The sequence below is a fragment of the Malania oleifera genome, chromosome 12 (genome assembly GCF_029873635.1).
Source record: "Malania oleifera isolate guangnan ecotype guangnan chromosome 12, ASM2987363v1, whole genome shotgun sequence".
Classification (NCBI taxonomy): domain Eukaryota; kingdom Viridiplantae; phylum Streptophyta; class Magnoliopsida; order Santalales; family Ximeniaceae; genus Malania; species Malania oleifera.
Genome location: NC_080428.1, coordinates 63,750,462 through 63,769,666, shown reverse-complemented (window position 1 = coordinate 63,769,666; position 19,205 = coordinate 63,750,462). Strand labels below are relative to the sequence as shown.

The 19,205-nt window shown below is 37.3% G+C and overlaps 1 protein-coding gene across 4 annotated transcripts; it reads left to right on the top strand.

Moving 5' to 3' along the window:
* Positions 1–1,094: 1,094 nt before the first annotated feature.
* On the top strand, positions 1,095–15,796 carry LOC131144917 (protein KTI12 homolog). 4 transcript variants are annotated; one of them, XM_058093874.1, is made up of 2 exons: positions 1,095–1,498; positions 14,667–15,796. In XM_058093874.1, exon 2 carries the CDS (start codon positions 14,701–14,703, stop codon positions 15,607–15,609), a length of 909 nt encoding a protein of 302 aa, XP_057949857.1. In that variant the 5' UTR covers positions 1,095–1,498; positions 14,667–14,700; the 3' UTR covers positions 15,610–15,796. The 4 variants fall into 4 exon arrangements, with proteins under 4 accessions (XP_057949857.1, XP_057949858.1, XP_057949855.1 ...); XM_058093875.1 differs by having other exon boundaries at positions 14,569–15,796; XM_058093872.1 differs by lacking the exon at positions 1,095–1,498 and adding an exon at positions 9,966–10,364.
* Positions 15,797–19,205: the final 3,409 nt, after the last annotated feature.

The following is a 19,205-nucleotide window of genomic DNA, read 5'->3' as shown; positions in this document are numbered from 1 at the left end:
GCACCGTGGGGTGCCTTTTTTAGATGGAGTGGTTTGAGAGCCTTTGCAGGATTGCTGCTACTTGGATGTTTCTTTAGAGACCCCTTTCTCTCGGCTTCTATCCTTCTTACTGTTAGTCTGCAATTTTTCTCTTAGTCTCTTAAGTCTATCTCTTAATTGCTCAATTGTGTGTCAATTGATCAATTATGTGTCCCAATTGCTCCATTGTCTATCAATTACTCAATTCCCCCCCTAACTGTGCTTTGTGCGAGACTCCCTATTTATAGGGTTGGTTTAGGCAAGGTCAAATTAGTCTTTTCTTCCCCACGAGCTTAACTAAAGATTTTGATTTGATTTTTATTTCCCTATATTTCCCTTGCATGTACGATATTTTCCTATATTTCAGTATCTCCACTATTGTATTGTATTTCGCTGCAACTCCCTATATTGTATTGTATTTCCCAAAATATCCCTGTACTTCATGATTTGGGCACGTGCCTACTTAATGAAACATTTATTTGGTTATGCATGCTCGGGACTTATTCATAGAAGAAAACAAATGGGAATTACGATTGAGAGTTCACTTAAAAAATTTTCAATTAACCCATAATCTTGACAAAGCAAAATGATTTTACAAAAAAACCTAACACCAATCATGATGTGGTCTTGAAATAATCGGTCAACAGCTTGGTAAGCACTTATGATCATGGTTGGATGGTTAAACCAAATATAATTAAACAACCTCACGTTCAAATTATGAATTGAACTGATTTCGAATTAGGACCAATAGGAAATTGGTTTCACAATTAAGATGACCTAATAAAAATTAGGGTAGTCTACACCATTCATCATGAGATTTTTCCTTATTTGTCTCTTTTATTGTCTTTTGTGTGACCCAAGCTGGTCGGGATGACAAAATGAGTCAGAACTCAACGAGTGACTTGTGATCTGTTCATTTAAATTAGGTTCAAATTTAATATAAAATGATCTATTATAAACAGGTCAACCCGAACCTGGCCCGTTTGATAAACGAAGTGGACGGATTTGGGTTGGATACGTACTAAATCCATTTATCTTAATATATATATATATATAACCCTACCCTACTACCCACTAACTTAATAACCCAGCCCGCCACCTGGCACCAGAGGCAGAAGCCAGAAGCGACAGAACCCGAACGACGAACCGCAGAAACCCGCCTTCCCCAATCCCCATTTCCCTAGACCCCAGTGTTCATGCTGCGTGCAGCGGTGCAGCGTGTTTACGGGTGTTGCCCTAACCCTAATGCCCTGAATCCCTGATTCCTGTCTCCCGAAGGCTGAAACGCGAAAGTGTGATTGTGATTCACTGATTCGTGTGAACTGTGATTCTGATTTGAGTGATTTCTGTGAAACGATAAACGAAAAGGAAGCCCGGAGACTCCGAATCTTCGAAGGAAAAGGCGCCAGGCGGCTCTCTCTTCTTGAGTTTATGCTTTCCTGTTTTCAGAGCTGCGAGTCAATTTGCAGGGTTTGTGTAGGTTAGACGGTGGATCTTATAATTTTTTTTTATTGAAATTTGAATTTTTATAGGGATATTTTAGAATGTTAAAAATTGGATGCTGAAGGCTCAATTATTGGTAGTTATAAATGATGCACATAATATTTTCATATCTTTTCGAGGATATTTCAGCCTATTAATTTGATTACGAGTGTGTATAATATCTTTGCCCAAGTTCTTGCTGATAAGCTTGGGAGGTGGTAGGGGATACTATTCCTTGTTCTCAATCTGCTTTTGTTGGAGGTAGACAAATTTTGGATGCTATGCTTGGCCAATGAGGTTTCTGAAGATGCTTAGAGGAATAAGATGAAAGGTTTTGTGTTTTGAGTGAAGGCTTATGATAGTGAATTGGAATTTTTTAGTAGAGTTTTGGTTAGGAAGGATTTGAGATGGAGAGAGTGGATTTGAGATTGTCCTTCTTTAGTAGGAATTTTTTAGGTATAGTTTTGGTTAGGAAAGGGTTTGGTGTCAGATGAAGAGAGTAGATTTGTCATTTGTGGGTGTCCTTCTACTATTTCCCATTTTTGTAGTTATGCTTAGGATATTTCGGTTATGCTCAAGGGTTATGTTTAGGAAGGGAATCTTTGTTGTTTCACACTTACAGTTTGCTCATGTACAGTTTTATTTTGTAAGATGGTAGGTCTTCTTCTTGTAATATTCTTATTGTTCTGCAGTTTTTTCGTCTAATTTTGGGGCTCAAGGTTAATTCAGAAAGTTTAGTTTTAGTACTCTTAATTTGAGCCAAAAATGACATCTTGTTTTGTTGTGCTTGTGTGTTGTGGGTTGCTAATGTGGCCTTTAACTTATTAAAATTCTTTTAGATGGTGATCGTTGCGTGAAGAGATTTTTTGGGACATATGGTTGCTGAGGTTTCTAAACTTACTGATGGGTAGAAGTGTGTTTTTTCTCTTTTGGGGTTTAGGTTGTAGTTATTTTTGGAGAGGATTAGAGTTGGGTGAGAGGAGAGGCGATCCTGTGAGTTGGGAGGTTAGAGGGAGGTCTGGGAGTGAGGGGTTTGGGTCTTCATAATTTGGTATCTAGAAGCATTGCTCTAGTAGTTAAATGGTTGAGGTGTTGCAAGAAAATGTATGGGATGCTAATACTGGAGTTAATAGTGACTCATGAAAATCCCATGGAAATTCATTTTGCAGGTATTTCTCTTTTTTCTTTATTATACTAAATTAATGTTGAGTTTGTTTGTGAGAGGATCACTGGATGGTGGACCAATGTTTTTTCTATTGTTTCTCCTTCTCTTTTTCATCTCTTTTTGTGTCACGATGCACCTATTTCTTTGTTTATGATGTTGATATTGACCTTGTTTCTTGCGACTTCCATTTTTGTAGAAATTGTAATGATAAGGAAATAGAGGAGCTTTCTTCACTTCTTACTTTGTTGAGTTCTTTTCATTATTCCTATTCCTATCATATGAATGTCAGAGTTTGGACTTTGGCTACCTGGTTTTCCTTTGTAATTCTTTTTATTCTTATTTGGTTTAGCCCTCGAATTGTTTTCATGATTTTTTGTGAAAGGCTCAAATTCATTCAATGGTCAAGGCTTTTGTATGGATATTACCACCAGAGCTGATCTCGTGTCCACTCATGAACTATATCAACTACTTCTCATCCATGAAAATCGTCTTTCCCATGTCTCCACAGTCACGCCTCAGTCTTTAGAACTCTCTGCAAATTTCACCTCTGCTGCTGGTTCACGAGGTCGCCCCTTTCATCGTGCTGGTAGACATGGTTGTGGCCGTGGGAGACACTTCTCTCACAATCATGGAGCTCGCAATACTGTTAGCCACTCATCCTAGCAATTCTCCACCGCTCGCCCAACATGCCAGATCTGCAACAAGCTTGGGCATATGGCACTTCAGTGCCGAAACAGATTCAATCATGCCTTTCAATATGACTCACCTCATGGCAACTTCTCAGCAAATTTCTCTACCTCAGATTCACCTTCAGACTATATATGGTATCCTGACTCTGCTGCTACTCACCATATTACCCATGATTTATCAAATCTGAACCTCTCTGCAGAACAATACCATGGTGCTGACACCATCAAGGTTAAAAATGGCTCGGGACTTCCTATTCACAATTTCGGTGACTCCTCTTTTTCTCCTTCTTCTCCCTTTATTCTCAAAAATCTCCTTCATGTTCCATCTATCACCAAGAATCTCATTTCAGTTCTTCAATTCTGCACTGATAATAACTGCTTTTTTGAATTCCATTCTTCTCATTTTTCTGTCAAGGACTCACAGACGAAGCAAATCCTCCTCACCGGGCCAACTCGTGACGGACTCTATGTTTTTTCTCCCATTCTGCCATCCTCTCCTTCCACTCATATCAGTCAGCACACCTCCCTCCAGCAATGGCATCGCCAATTGGGTCATCCTTCCTTAGCTCTCGTCCGTCGTGTTCTACACACCAACTACTTGAAGTATTGCACCTTTGAAGGCTCTCTCTTATGTCCAGTTTGTCCCCTTGCAAAGTCCCACCAACTCCTCTTTACCCCCAGTCAGACTGTCTATCAGCGGCCCCTTGCATTAGTTTATTCTGATCTTTGGGGCCCATCCCCCTTTGTATCTCTTTTGGGTTACAAATATTATGTTTCTTTTGTTGATCACTATTCTCGTTTTTACGTGGCTATTTCCTATTAAACAAAAATCTGATGTCATTCAAATATTTTCCAAATTCTTACCCTTTGTTGAGCGACTGTTTAACACGAAATTAATTACACTCCAAACTGATGGTGGTAGTGAATTTAAACATGTATCCTCTATGTGTCAAAAATTGGGCATTCAACATCGTCTCTCTCGTCCTCACACTCATCAACAAAATGGACTCGTTGAGCGAAAACATCGCCACATTGTTGACACTGGGCTTACTCTCCTTGCCTAAGCATCACTTCCCTTCACTTATTGGGCTGATGCCTTCGAGACCGCTGTTTACTTAATTAACCGTCTTCCCACCCCCACCCTAAACCATCGTTCCCCTTTTCAATGGTGTTTAATCATGACCCCAATTACAATTTTTTGAAGGTCTTTGGTTGTCTCTACTGGCCCAATCTTCACCCATATCTCCCTAACAAATTTAATTTTAGGTCCGCTCCTTGTTTATTTCTTGGCTACAGCTCCTCTCACAAGGGTTACAAATGTCTCAATCTTTCAAATAATAGACTCTGCATTTCCCGTGATGTCACCTTTGACGAATCATCTTTTCCTCTCGCTCACTCTCAGCCCACAATCCCTACCCAGCCCACCTCAACCCCTCCAGCCCCTTTACCCATTCTGTCTCCCTCTCTTCTCGGCCCAGCCCCGCTATTACAACCTATCAGCCCATCTTCCGCCTCGTCTCCATCTATACTTGGCCCAATTCCCACCTCAAGACCTAATTCATCTTCCCCCAACTCTTCAACTCATGTTTCCCCCTCACCCTCCAACCCCCCTACTGCTCCACCCATCCTCATCCCTCCTCGATCTCCCATCATCACTCGGTCCCAGACTAATTCCTCTCGCCCCAAAGTATTCTTTGATGGCACCGTACCCTTCCTAGCTTGTCAATGCCTCCTCACCACAGTTCCTATTCCCGACGACCCCTCGAGCTACATAGTCGCCTCAAAATTTTCCCAGTGGCGTGCAGCAATGGCTCACGAATTTGATGCTCTAACCCGCACTTGTACTTGGTCGCTTGTCCCACCAGATCCCTCTTTCAACATCCTTGGTTGTCGCGGGGTTTATCGAACCAAGACCAATGCCGACGGTTCTTTTCAGCGTCGGAAGGCCAGACTTGTTGCCAAAGGCTTCCATCAGCAACCTGGCCTTGATTATCATGAAACAATTAGTCCTGTTGTCAAACCTTCCACAGTTCGTCTCATTCTTTCTATTGCCATGTCTCAGCACTGGCCATTATGCCAACTTGACATTGAAAATGCATTCTTACATGGAAATCTCACAGATGATGTTTACATGCAACAGCCTCAGGGTTTTGTGGATCCTGCTCATCTTACCTATGTCTGTAAGCTTCACAAAGCTCTTTATGGATTGAAATAGGCTCCAAGGGCTTGGTTTGATCAGCTCAGTTCTTGGTTGAGTGAGTATGGTTTTCAAGTTTCCAAAGTTGATCCCTCCCTTTTCATCTTCAACAATCCGACTGCTACAATTTTTCTGCTTGTCTATGTTGATGATCTTGTCATTACTGCATCAAATTCCTCAGCTATTAGCACACTAATTGCTGCCATGAGCAAGGCCTTTCCTATTCAGGATCTTGGCAATTTATCTTTTTTTTTGGGCCTTGAGATTGATCACAGTACGGCTGGACTGTTCATCTCCCAACAAAAATACATCAACAACCTCCTCACCCGCAGCAACATGCTCCAATGCAAACCCATGTCCTCACCTATGGCTGCTTCACTCAAGCTCTCCAAATTTGATTCACCTAACTTTGATGATCCAGTCCTTTACAAAAGTCTCGTTGGAGGTCTCCAATACCTCAACTTCACTCGGCCAGATATCTCCTTTGCAGTGAACAAACTTTGTCAGTTCATGCATTCTCCCAAACTTACTCATTGGAGTGCACTCAAATGTGTCTTGCAATATCTCAAGGGCACCATCAATCATGGACTATTTTTTAACTCTCACTCAGGCCCTGTTCTTCAAGCTTATTCTGATGCCGATTGGGGTGGCTGTTCGGATGATTGTTGATCAACAAGTGGCTTTTGCATTTTTCTTGGCAACCATCTCATCTCATGGAGCTCTAAGAAACAAAAATTCGTTGCTAGATTATCTACTGAGGCTGAATACAAATCCTTGGCATCCTCTGCCGCTGAGCTAATTTGGCTCCAATCTCTTCTCAAGGAACTTGGCATATTTTTACCCTAAGCACCTACACTCTGGTGTGACAATCTTGGTGCTACTTACCTCTGTGCAAATCCTGTTTTTTCACTCAAAAACGAAGCATATGGACATTGACTACCATTTTGTTCGGGATCGTGTTGCTGCCACTAGCCTTAGAATTTCTTTTTGTAGCACCAACAATCAACTTGCAGACAATCTTACCAAGCCATTGGTTTAAGACAAATTCCTTCACTTTACAACGAGTCTCAAAGTGGCTGACACCCCTTTGGACTTGAGGAGACGTATCAACAGTTATAACAAACCCAACTAAATATTTCTTTTTCTGTTTTGCAACTTTCTGTTCTGTAACCATTTTTTATTCTCTTTTTGATTCCCTCTGTAAGTGTATATAAAGAGTTTAATAAAATAAACACTGCACAGCCACTGTTCATTGGCTTCTTTCACCTATCGTAAGAATGTCAGAGTTTGGACTTTGGCTACCTGGTTTTCCCTTGTAATTCTTTTTATTCTTATTTGGTTTAGCCCTCGAATTGTTTTCATGATTTTTTGTGAAAGGCTCAGATTCATTCAACGGTCAAGGCTTTTGTATGGATGTTTTAATGGATTTAACACCAATAATCATTTGCAACTTTATGAGGCTCTATCTCCCGATGTGTGTGTTGTGTCATGCAAGTGGCGAGGCACATGCTTACGCCTTTCTTCATTGCTTTGTCAGTCCTTTGGTTCTATGGAGAGTGTTGCATTTGTTGTAGTTTTTTGGAGGATTTTTTGTTGGCTGCATTTAGAAGGTTTATCATTTGGGAAGCATAAGGATGTCACAGTACATTACGGTGGTGTGCAATTTTTGCTGTGTTCCGGGAGTTTTGACTGAAAAGAAATTCTTGTATTGTTTAAAATCAGGTTGTGTCTACTTCAGTACTGGATTGCTGTTTCTGTTTTGATGTGGATATTTTTCACTAAGCTGCCTTGGGAATATCTGGTTTTCAGATATTAATAAAGTTTCTTATTCTATCAAAATAAAAAATAAGAAGCGGCCATTTGATGGGAAACCCCATTCCATATGTATAATAGACAATGTTTCTTCTAAATTTCTTATGATTCCAAAATATGCAAAAAAAAAAAAAAAAAAAACAATTAAACTTGACTAAGGTTAAGGTTAAGAGGGACTGGTGAGGGTTGAAGGGGACACGGGAAATAAAATACGATGGGTTCTTTTACCAGGAAAGCTTTTTCGTTTCTAGCAATGTGGACTGCTTCCTAATCCTGAACACCTCAATCTGTTTTTTCTTTTTTGGAATACGCATTGGGTATCCATACGTTTGTTTTACGGTCTACGTGGCTAATCCTGTGTTTCTTGAAGTTGATCCCGTTTTTTCTTTACTGAACGCCTGCTTGTCCTGCAGCCCTTGGAGTTTGGTCCTTCCGATGAATTGAAAATCCAGTGAAAGTTTCAGCCAAATAAAACACAGGAGAGAGAGATGTTTGTGCTCATATTGGATTTGGAAATGGGGTGGGGATTAGTTTCTCTTGTGGACCTTGGATTTAATTATTTAATCAGTCTTAAAAAATGATGGTAAAAAATCTAGGTAGTGCAACAGTTGTGGTGTAGCGGTTGTGGTACGTTATGGAACACGTAACAGATGCTGTGTTCATGAATTTATTTGTTGCATTAGCAAACTTGTTAAAAATTATAGATTCTCAAGTTTTGACTCCAAATCTCCCTCACTAATGTCTTAAATGTTTTTTTACCAAAATTTAAAGTTACCCTTCACATACTAAACATGTTGAATGTTTGTTTCTTTTGTCGCTAAAAGGAGAAAAATATTGCAGCTATTACTAATTGGCTATTGAGTATAGATCTAATCTAAACTAAAAAAAATCTTAAAAGTAATGAAAAAAACAAAATCCAGTGAAAGTTTCGGCCAGATAGAACATAGGAGAGAGATGTTTGTTTTCATATGTTGGATTTGGAAATGGGCTGGGGATTAGTTTCTCTTGTGGACCTTTGATTTAATTATTTTATCAGCCTTAAAAATGATGGTGGTCTAGGTAATGCAACAGTCGTGGTGTAGCGGTTGTTGTATGTTATGGAACACATAGCAGATGCTATGTTCATGAGTTTATTTGTTGCATTAGAAAACTTGTTAAAACTTACAGATTCTCAAGTTTTGACTTCAAAATCTCACTTACTAATGTCTTAAATGGTTTTTATTAAAATTTAAAATCAAGTTATCCATTACATACTAAACTTGATGAATGTTACATTGTTTCTTTTATCGATAAAGGGAGAAAAAAATTGTAGCTATTATTAATTAATAATTTATTGAGTAAAGGTCTAATCTAAACTACACAACCTTAAAAGTAATGAAAAAAAAAAAATGATGAAACATATTTATATTTCATATTTCATAGCATAACACATAAAACCATAAGCATCTAATCAAAGGATAGGCAGAATGAAGCAAACATTAGTGGATACCCACCTTCAAATTTAAGTTCTAATATAATTTTTCAGCAATTGAGGATGTTGATGTATGTTACAAATATAATTTCTAAATCGTAGAAGAAAACACTACTAAAATACGATTTTTGCTCTCCCACGTAATAGATGGTTTGTTATTTCAATTAATTTGGGTTTAATCATTGACTATTTGATAGTAAGTATGATGGATATAGTTCTAAATTCTGTTTCAAGCTTTAAAAGATTGAAATGCTTTTAAAAAGTACAAAATTAGTGTGAAAAATTGTTGAAGCAATTGACCCACAAAACACTTTCATTATCATTCAAGCAAATATAAGCGGAAGCAGTAAGCAACTTATGAAAGTAGTGGCATTTAAGCAGTATACATTGAAATAATGTAATTCATTATCAACACTTCCGTTAACATTGTGTGTCTAGCGAGGGAGGCAAGTAGGTTAAACATGTTGACAATAGCTAGTGAGTTTTACAAGTTGATGAATACTGACTCTCCCCTAAAGAGCTTTCTATGCTATTCTCACTCTGGTTCTAGGAAACATCAAAGTGACCAAAGAGTCGTACTACCTTTTTAGCCTAGGGAAAAATGATTTTTGGAAAATAACCGTACACTAGTATTTACATGATGGAAACTCATCCCAAATGCACGAGACAAGTGGTCACAAGCAAACATAATGCCCTGAACAAGCTTAGCTCGTAACAGCCTAGCCAAGCCACCAAAACAAATGCACCATTTTGGTAATAGAAGCCCAGGTAGAGTTCTGTTATTATATCATTTGGCAGAAGTTGACTAACATGATTACAGAGAAAAAAATATAACAAGATAAACATTGCAAAATTATATAATGTAGATCACTGTGGTGTGCCCTGTAAGGTTTATTTTAGACCTAACAAAATGGATAAAAATCTGTTAATCCGAACCGCATCCGACTCGTTTTAATCGACTTATAATCATCCATTTGCTAAATGAGTCAAATATGATTTTTCATTTTCATATCCACCCCCTTAGCGGATCGGTTCGGGTTTATCCGGCGGATATCTGCCAACCCGCTTACATTATTAACCTAGAAAAGCCCAACAGGCTACAGCCAGCCCCAGCCAGCCCAATGAGACCACTGCCCAAGCGCCCACACAGCCCACACGCCCCGTTCGGCCCCTCCCACTCCCAAGCCAGCCCTAAATCCCTAATGCCCTATTCAATTCGAGCCCTAGCTGCCCCATTCAATTCTTCATTCGAGCGTCTCTGTTCAGAGAGCCAGCACAAAAGAGTGAGAGACCCTTCTAGCTTTCTTCTTCAACCCTTTCGAAGCCCTCTGGCCTTCGTGAGTTCGTCATCAACCCTTCGAACTAGCAGGAGCTTCGTGAGTTGGTCTTCCACACTGCGAACCAGCAGGAGCCCTTCGCGAGTTCGTTAGGAGCTTCGTGAGTTCGTCGTGGACATTTTGAACCAAAAGGAGCTCTTAGCAAGCTCGTCTTCAAGTATTCGTGAGTTCATCTGCGTCGAAGTTCGAATTTGTAAGTATTCTTTTTCTTCTTCTACAGATCTGCTTCTTCCTCTTCTACACTCCGTGGTGGACATATCGTGCTCCAATTGCTGCCATTGGAACTCCTGGAATCCTATTCTACTGCAGATGGGAGTTTTTACGCCTTCTTAAATTCAAACTCTTTTCACTTTTGAATTTGAATGAAAATCGAGTTATAGGGATCTCTACTAATGGAAATTGAGTTCTTTAAAACTTTATTTTTCCTCTCCTACTCTCTTCAACAGCCACCCCTGTCCTCAACCCTCGATTTTTCCACCTGTTAATATGACTATGGAAGGCCATATTAGCAGGGGCCGTGTTTTTACCTTCCTCAATTTATTCCTTGAAATCTCTCATTGATGTGAGGTACTTTTGGATTTGACCAAACTCTTCCCCCCTCTTAAGTTTGACATTTTCCATTTTTACTCAAATGAACTCAATGTCACTATTTTGGGTTTGTATTGTATGATTTTTCAAGTGATATTTGTCAGAAATTTGGAGGAAGTTCATGGTAGTTTGTGGAAGAGCCCACTGACGCCATATGATTATTGTAACTTTCATTCCATTTAATATTTTGTCAAGCTATTTCTATTTTACAATTTTAGTGAAATTAGATACCGAGAATTATACTGCAGATGACTGGAAAAAAAAAAAACTTGCAAATTTGTTGAATTTTTTGTTTGATGTTTGCCAATATAATTGGGGTTGCATTTTTTGTTTAATTTTTGGGATTAATGAAATTTGCATGTTTAAATTTTAAACAGGAGGGATAAGGAGTGATATTTCATTTTTATTAAGTCTTTTACAAGCATAAAACCATGAGTCATTGCTTCAAGGTGGCCACATAATATTTTTTTAGAGCCTAAGTCTTCTAGGTTACTACTTGTTCCCTCTGGCTGTTGGAGCACTTATCTACGTGTTGAAGGACAATGTTAGAATTAAGGTGATTGTGGTTTGTGTGACATTGGCTTGGAGCTCTTGGGATGCGTATCCATTCGTGAGTTCAGCTGTCAATCCAAGTAGAAAAACCCTTGCAGTCTACCCTGTCTTACTCATGTATGTATCTGTTGGTTTTTGATCATTGCTATTGATTAGAAAGTCAATTATAGCCATTATAGGAATTCCATCAGTGAAAGAAACAGGGATTGCTGGCATTCTACTTGTGATTATTATTTGCTTTCCATGTTGGAATTTATTTTTTTTTCCCAATGTTGCAAGCTGACTCAATATGTTTTGAGACATAATGTGCAAATGGTTTATACAAGTTGTATGAAATATTTTACTAGGAACTGCATCTTGTGCTACGCTATGTTGTGCCTTCATATTGAGTTAACCTTAGATTTCAAATGAAAACATTTCAATTAATTTGAGGCATTCAAATGATTTTGAAGTTATTTGAAGGATGCATTGAGATTTTTTTAGTTTGTTGATAGTTTTATTTTGAGAGATTCACATGATTTGAAAATAGTTGTGTTTAAAGAAACTCACATGCTTTAAGAATAGTTGTAATGTTTAGATTTTAGATTCACACGAGTCACTTGGTTTGAGTTTTTATTTTGAGTTGGATTGGGACTAATTTATTATGTTTTATTGATTAAAGTTTTACTTGCATGAATTAGGAGTTGTTAATTAGTATAAACGATTGAATGATTGATATAATTACTAAAAAAATTAATGCATAAACTAATCGCAAATTATCGTATACAATTTAAATTATTATGACACATAATAAATTATTAATAAAATTATATTTGAGAATGGCGGATTATCTGTCCATCCGCTATGAATTATCCGACTCGAAACCGTCTAATCCGAGACTTAAACGAGTCCAATATGGATTATGATTTTTTTACCCAATAATCCGCCTTATCCGTCATGGATTACCCGACCCGAACCGCTTTACCAGGTCTAGTTTATCTTACTTCTCTGAGTTCTTCCCCTCCCTTCTCTATTTCTCTCCCTATTTCTCTCTGGGTGGTAACCATACTGTTCTGTTCATCACCCTTGCTACAGCTACTGTATCATTTGGTGTCAGAGCCAGTCAATTCAGTTCCACACATTCCACTGCTGTAACTTTATTCATTTCATATCACCCATTCAATCCAACTCAATTTCTATCCACTTCAACAATCTATTATCCGTTTCTCCACAGTACCTAGTTCTCTGTAGTTATTGTTGCATATCAGAAATTACAGTATCACGGAAGCATTGTTCATTGCCAGAAAAGTCCAAAATTACTCCCACTTCCCCTGTTCTAAACCCCAGGGACTATTTTGCGACACCACCATTACCACTATAGGCAGACAATGCTGACGAGTACATCCCCAAAATTTCATCGCATTCCAACGACCTGTGTAGCCCCATGTGCTGGCAAAAGAAATTCCAGCTGTCACTCCTCTTGAATTCTCCATTTCCTGTAATTCTCTCATCTCACTACAACCACCACCACCACTGCAATTGACTTCCTATGATATACCTTTGGTCCAAATTCATCTCCGCAAGCATGCGCTTCACGTGCCAGCTATGCACATGAAAAAATTTTCCCCATCCTATCACTACCAAAACCATAAGACATTTGCTTCCAGCCACATTATTTGGAAGTTTTCCTGCAAAAATCTGAAAATTTGCGAAGTTGTTGGATCAAGGGTTGGTTTATTGAGTTTGTACACATTCAAGGGATCCATATTTTTGCCAGCATCAGAATTAGAACATATAGCTGTGATATGTAAGTTGTTTATAAGATTTTTTTAATTACCAGGAGGCATTCTTCAATAAAGGAGAAATTGAAGATAGTTCTTTGGAAATTGAGAGTCAAGTTTGTGGATTCGCATGAGTAGATTGAGAATGGCAGAGAAAGTTTGTGGAGAAAATGTTTGCAAAATTGCCATTGATAGACAGTGTATTGTGTATGTGGTTTCTAAAAATGGTGTTAATTCTATGCAGTTTCATCCTGAATCCCACCCACAGCCTTATATGTGGATTGACAAAATTGCATGTTAGTGAAAGGTTTTTCAGTTCCTACCCAATTGGGCGCCTATTTTGAATGTTTTTGGTGTGACATCATAGATCATACCCATGGGTATTGGCCATTTGCTCCTTGGTTAGATGATTTGAGTGCAACTCAAGGGCATGAGACCACATCTTTCACTATAACAGTGAGAATATTTTGAACCTTGCGCTTCCAACCAACCAAGACAAAATGATGGCTATATTGATCATGTCAGAGTTACTCAACTTGAAGACAGTGCAAGAAAGGGCATCCATGTGCTTGAGAAGGTGCAAAGTCTTGAAAACATCCCTAGTATTGGGTTTTTCATCAGGTTTATTGATGTTGATTAATTAAGCTCCTTTCTCTTTGGTGCTACCAAAAAGAGCAATGTTTCTTGCATCACTTGAGCACTGGCTTTCGCTTCTTTCTTTTAATTTTTCCGTTTCAAAATTCAAGGTCAATTTTTTCCCAACTATGGGAGCTTTGATGTAGAACAAGAAGCTGGACCATGGGTAGACCGTAGACTTTTGTTGGAGACTATTCAGAAGGATTGGATTAGGAAAATGTTGGGTCCTAGGCCCAAATGTGTTTAGCTAAATTTGTAGTTTCTTGTGTGTGTTTAGTTTAATTTGTAATAGGGTTATGTGTATTTGAGGATTTGTTTGAAATATGTTTTTTTAGGGGTTCATCTGTAATTTCTTTTATCTTTAGGGGTTTGTGTGTAGTTCTTGTAATTTAGCTTTCTTATAAGTAGGGTGTGAAAGCCATGCAAGAGTTAGTTTCTGAAATTTTAACTGAGAAGTGAGAAGTGACCGGGTGTATTCTCCCCTCCTATTGGGTTTCCTTCCTCTGGTCTTCTCCCTGCTTCCTCCTCCTCCTTCCCCTCCCCTCTCCTGTTTTTCTCTCCCTATATTCTTCCTGGGCACTACCTGTACTGTTATCTCTTCATCACCCTTGCTGCTGCTACTGCCACTGCCTCTCTCTTTCTCTCTCTCTCTAATAGCCTGAAAATTGCTAAATAAACAATTCTTTAATTTTTTCTTCTCTTTCCTGTCCTAGAGTTTCAAATCCATGAATTAGTGCTATTCTGTATACATTATTACTTTGCTCGAAACCACTGTATTTTTATTTTTTCCTAATTCTACAAAATTATTTTAGGGACAAAAATTGATTGTCATGTAACTTTAGGTTGTTTTTAATTCTGCAGCTATTTATTGGTTTATCTTGTTACTTCGTCATGTTTGTATGCACATATGGATCCTCAGTGAAGCAGTTTCTTTGAATTCTAACACTTGGAAATCTCAGCTACTTCACCTGATTGGAGGCAAATTTTTGGCAAATGGCATTGGTTGTAATTTGTGGGCAGCCATGCAGTGGGAAGTCAACAGCTGCACTCTGCCTAGCTGAAGCTGTTAGAGAATCTGAATCTAAACTGACAGTTCGCATTATTGATGAAACTTCCTTTCATCTTGATCGCAACCAAAGCTATGCCAATATGCCTGCAGAGAAGAACTTGAGAGGGGTGCTCAGATCTGAAGTCGATAGGTCCTTGTCAAGAGATAATATCATTATAGTAGATTCTTTGAACAGCATCAAGGGCTACAGATATGAATTATGGTGTTTGGCTCGTGCTGCAGGAATAAGATATTGTGTGTTATATTGTGATGTTGAAGATATGCATTGTAAAAAATGGAACCAAGCTCGCATAGACGGGGGAGAAGCAGCATATGATGATAAGATATTTGAAGACTTGGCAAGAAGGTTCGAGAAGCCTGACAGAAGAAATCGATGGGATTCCCCCTTGTTTGAGTTATGGCCATATAAGGATGGAATCCAGAAGTCTTCAGCAGCAATTGTGGATGCAGTCTTGTATTTAACAAAAAAAGTGGACTCAAAAACACGGGATGTGAAGATTTTACAGCCTACAATTGCAACTCAAAGCATACTGGCGTCGGGGGCAAATTCTCTTTATGAGATGGATAGAGCTACACAAGATGTGACTAATGCTATCGTGGAAGCACAATCCCAATCAATGGGAGGGCCTATGAATGGGATATGTCTTGGACAGGGATTGCCAACAATCAACATTTCTAGATCAGTTGGGCTGCCTGAGTTACGTAGGCTGCGTCGAACTTTTATAAAATTGACTGGGCAGTCAAGCTTGAGTGGGCCACCCCCTCCTTTGGATGCAGACAGTGCAAAAAGAATGTTTGTGGATTACTTGAACAGGGAACTGGGAACTGCTTGAAGATGCATAGATGAAAGAGTACCAATTAAGTTGCAGTGGCTGTGCCTTCCTAATTGACAACAATGCATATACCTAAAAAATTTGTTTTGATTTTGAAATCTGTATCGCTATGGGGAAATCAAGTTGGATGGTGTTAAATTAATAGTACAAGGGAGTTTTGGTAAATAGGCAAGCCCCTGTTTGAGCAGTTTGTTCTTAAATGAGGAATGTCTTGTATGCTTTTTTTGCGCATGCTAGAATGCCATTGCACAGATGGTATCCCATCTACTGAAATAAGCTGCTGAAGTTGATGTTTTGCCTAGGGTTCATTTCTCACCCCTTTGCTTCTCAGTTTTGTTGAAACTTGAACTGACCCGTGTAGGAGCCAAAGAAAGAAGCGGGATGAAGTGGGTTGACTGTCCAAAATGAGAGGTATAAATGTACAGCTTTACTAAATTAGTCCACCTGCAGAAAAGAGGTAAAGATGGTTCATGGAAAATATGGCCTAAAATTCAAAGTCACGGGGTTTCTAAACACTTAATAAGGGTCATAGAGAAGCAATTGCGTGGGTTCAACTCTCCAACCCACAACCACCCCGCCACACCTTCTCCCCTGGCGGGCATCCAAGGAACCACCAAACTTAGAATGCTTGCTAGTTCTTCAAAATCTAGTTGGGATCTATTGTCGTGTGAATTGAATTTCAAGGAGCCAAAAGCTCAAATCGTCGATAAAGTACTCAGATGATAAGTTAGTTTAAAGCTCCAGCTTGATTATATCATTTATAAATATAAAAAATAATTGGGTAATAAATAATATGAGTTTGATTATGCGTTTAATTAATACAATACTATATATGTAATTAGTAGAAGTCCAATTAATTTTGTGAGCCGTCGTCTATTGCATTTTCAAATTTGACTCATCAATTTACTCTAGCATCTTGATCTTAATCAAGTTTGGATAAGGCCAAGTAACTCAAGGGTAAATCGAGTGGATTTGGAGTGATTTAGGAGTGAACTTATTTTATTTGCACACATTTGGGTCTACTAAATCCTATTTAGAACAGCTTTCAATTAAAGTAGACTTGAGTTCATAAAATAAAGTTATAATAGGATAGGGTAGGAGCAAGGACCCATTTTCCATTCAGGCAAACAAATTTTCATGTTGTATGAAAAAATTATCGTCTTGCCTCTAGGCTCCACAATTGCATGCATTTTCAATAAATTTTATTGAATTAATAGTGTAACTAAAAAAATTATTTATGCATTAATAATATAAAAATATTATATTTGCACGCAAATTTTCTTATTTGAAACATACATATACAAACCATCCAGGCTGTATATTTTCAATTGTAGTGCGAAAAAAGACTCAAGTTTCTACAGTATCTTGCATTAGGATCATTTTATTAATTAGCTGCATTGTTTTAGTGGTTGAGTGGTATATAAGTGTTTCTTTCTATTTACTAATATAGCTTGTGTCATTTTTTGTTTATGGAATGAAATGTATAAGGAATGAAATGAAAATTTGAATGAGGTACGGAAATTAAGTGATAAGTTCATTTCATTTTTTTCATTTTCATTTGATTTACTACTTACCAAATGTACAACTACTTTTCAATATAATTCCATAAAAAGTGATGAATCTTTACACCAAATAAGATAGAAGGGGGGGGGCGGGGGGGGGGACCATTGGCTGTCAAATTTGAAATATTGCTAATTATTTTTTTAACCCATTTTTAACAATGTGGTTGGTGATAGTAAACATTAATTTAAGGGAAAAAGTTAGCTGTTGAAACTTTTCAATTGCTAAAAGATTATTTGGTAATTAAATCATTGCATATTAAATTATTCAAGTCAATTTCATCGTAAAACTAGCTAAAAACTGGTCTTAATTTAACTTATACGGATAGTTGCTTTAGATCAACCTAGACGCGTAAATATTTTCACCACTACGGTGCCAAGGTTAGAAAAGCAGGACGTGCTCATCATTTATGTAAGCACGCTTATTGGATTGATTCTCGCCGCATCTCTAGCTCACTCTTGAAATTCATGTGTTGACTCTCGATTCAACATATTGACCTTTACCCTAGACGATTAATTAGGTTATTATAAAAATTTTAAAAACCAACAAGTAAAAACAAAAATTAAGGATTATCCCACAATAGATTCAAAAAAAAAGAAAAGAGAAGAGAGTCTACACTGCATTGATCATTTTTTGGAACGGTGCTTTGAATATTGCACATCTAAGAACATATATTTAATTTATGCACATGGAATTCAATGAGTCCCATTTAATAAGCATTTAATACACTAACAACTATATTAAGTCTATAAATAATTACATTACTGTTTTTCTATCTTTGAAAAACTAGTTCAAGCATATCATTTGGATCCAATAAATGAATTGCATATCCAAATAGTATTGAATAATATAATATCCATCAAATTGATGAATCAGATCTCATTAAAAATTTCACTTAAAAAATCAAATTAGAATAAATTGTGATTGGATCTGCTGATAATGATTGAATTCTTTTTTTAGGTGAGAGGGAAAAGGAAAGGTGTTGAATGTTGAGGGGAGGTTGGAAATTTGACCATTGTGAATTATGGGGCAGCAGACCAACCGACCCCACTGATCAATTATCATGTACCTCCATATATGGACTGCAATTTCTTTGTTGTGTTGATACGTATGTATAGGTAATAGGTGTGGCCATAAGCCAATTTCGGTGCCTAGTAAAGTCAAGTCATTTTGATAGGCATACATATGCATGCATATAGGACATAGCTAGGGTTTGTTTATAGGGATTATGACATTGATGCCCTTCATTGTTTTTCACTCTTCTTCTTCCTTCCATCACTATTTTTGATTAATTGAAACAAGAAAAAGCTTTTAATCTTCTTTAGTTAAGATCTTAAAATAATGAAACGTATTATTTTATTTTTATAAATAATAAATGATCTTGGCGTATCCAAATATTGCTTGAAAAGACTATTTTTTGGTAGTTTATGTAACGTGAAGTTGAGTTAAATGGCTCCTTAAACAATCCTATCTAAATATTTGATTTAATTAACGAGGTCTTATAATTTAAATAACTCTTATGTTTGTAGAGGTCTTATATTTGATTTGAATAAAATGTAACATAAAATTGAATCAAAAATTCAAATCTAAAGTCTTCCAAATACACTGACAACATAACTGCGAGCAACTAGTGTCAATCCAGTATTACACACAGTCTCATAAATATAAATAATTAAAATGTATAATTGAAATTTATTAATTTTGCCATTTTTGATAACAAAAATTATATTATCTACAAATCAAATGCTAATAGACTTTAGATAATTTTAATATTAAATATTATTATTATTATTATTATTGACTAAGATATGTATTTGACAATTTATTTTCAAAAGTTAATGCTGTGCATTGAATAAAACATTAGAGAACAAAGTTTGGTTATATTTGATTTTAATGATTATGTTCAACATTTATAGGTTTCCTTTTTGTTTATTTCTTTATTGAAGTAGACAAAATAAAATATTTTTATCTAATTAAAAACAAAAGGTGTAAATACGGAGTTTTTGTTTTTTTTTTAAATGCCGGTTTCATGGCTT

What these genes read in the sequence shown, in the direction of transcription:
- LOC131144917 (XM_058093874.1), top strand. Translation starts at nt 14,701, where the DNA reads ATGGCATTGGTTGTAATTTGTGGGCAGCCATGCAGTGGGAAGTCAACA.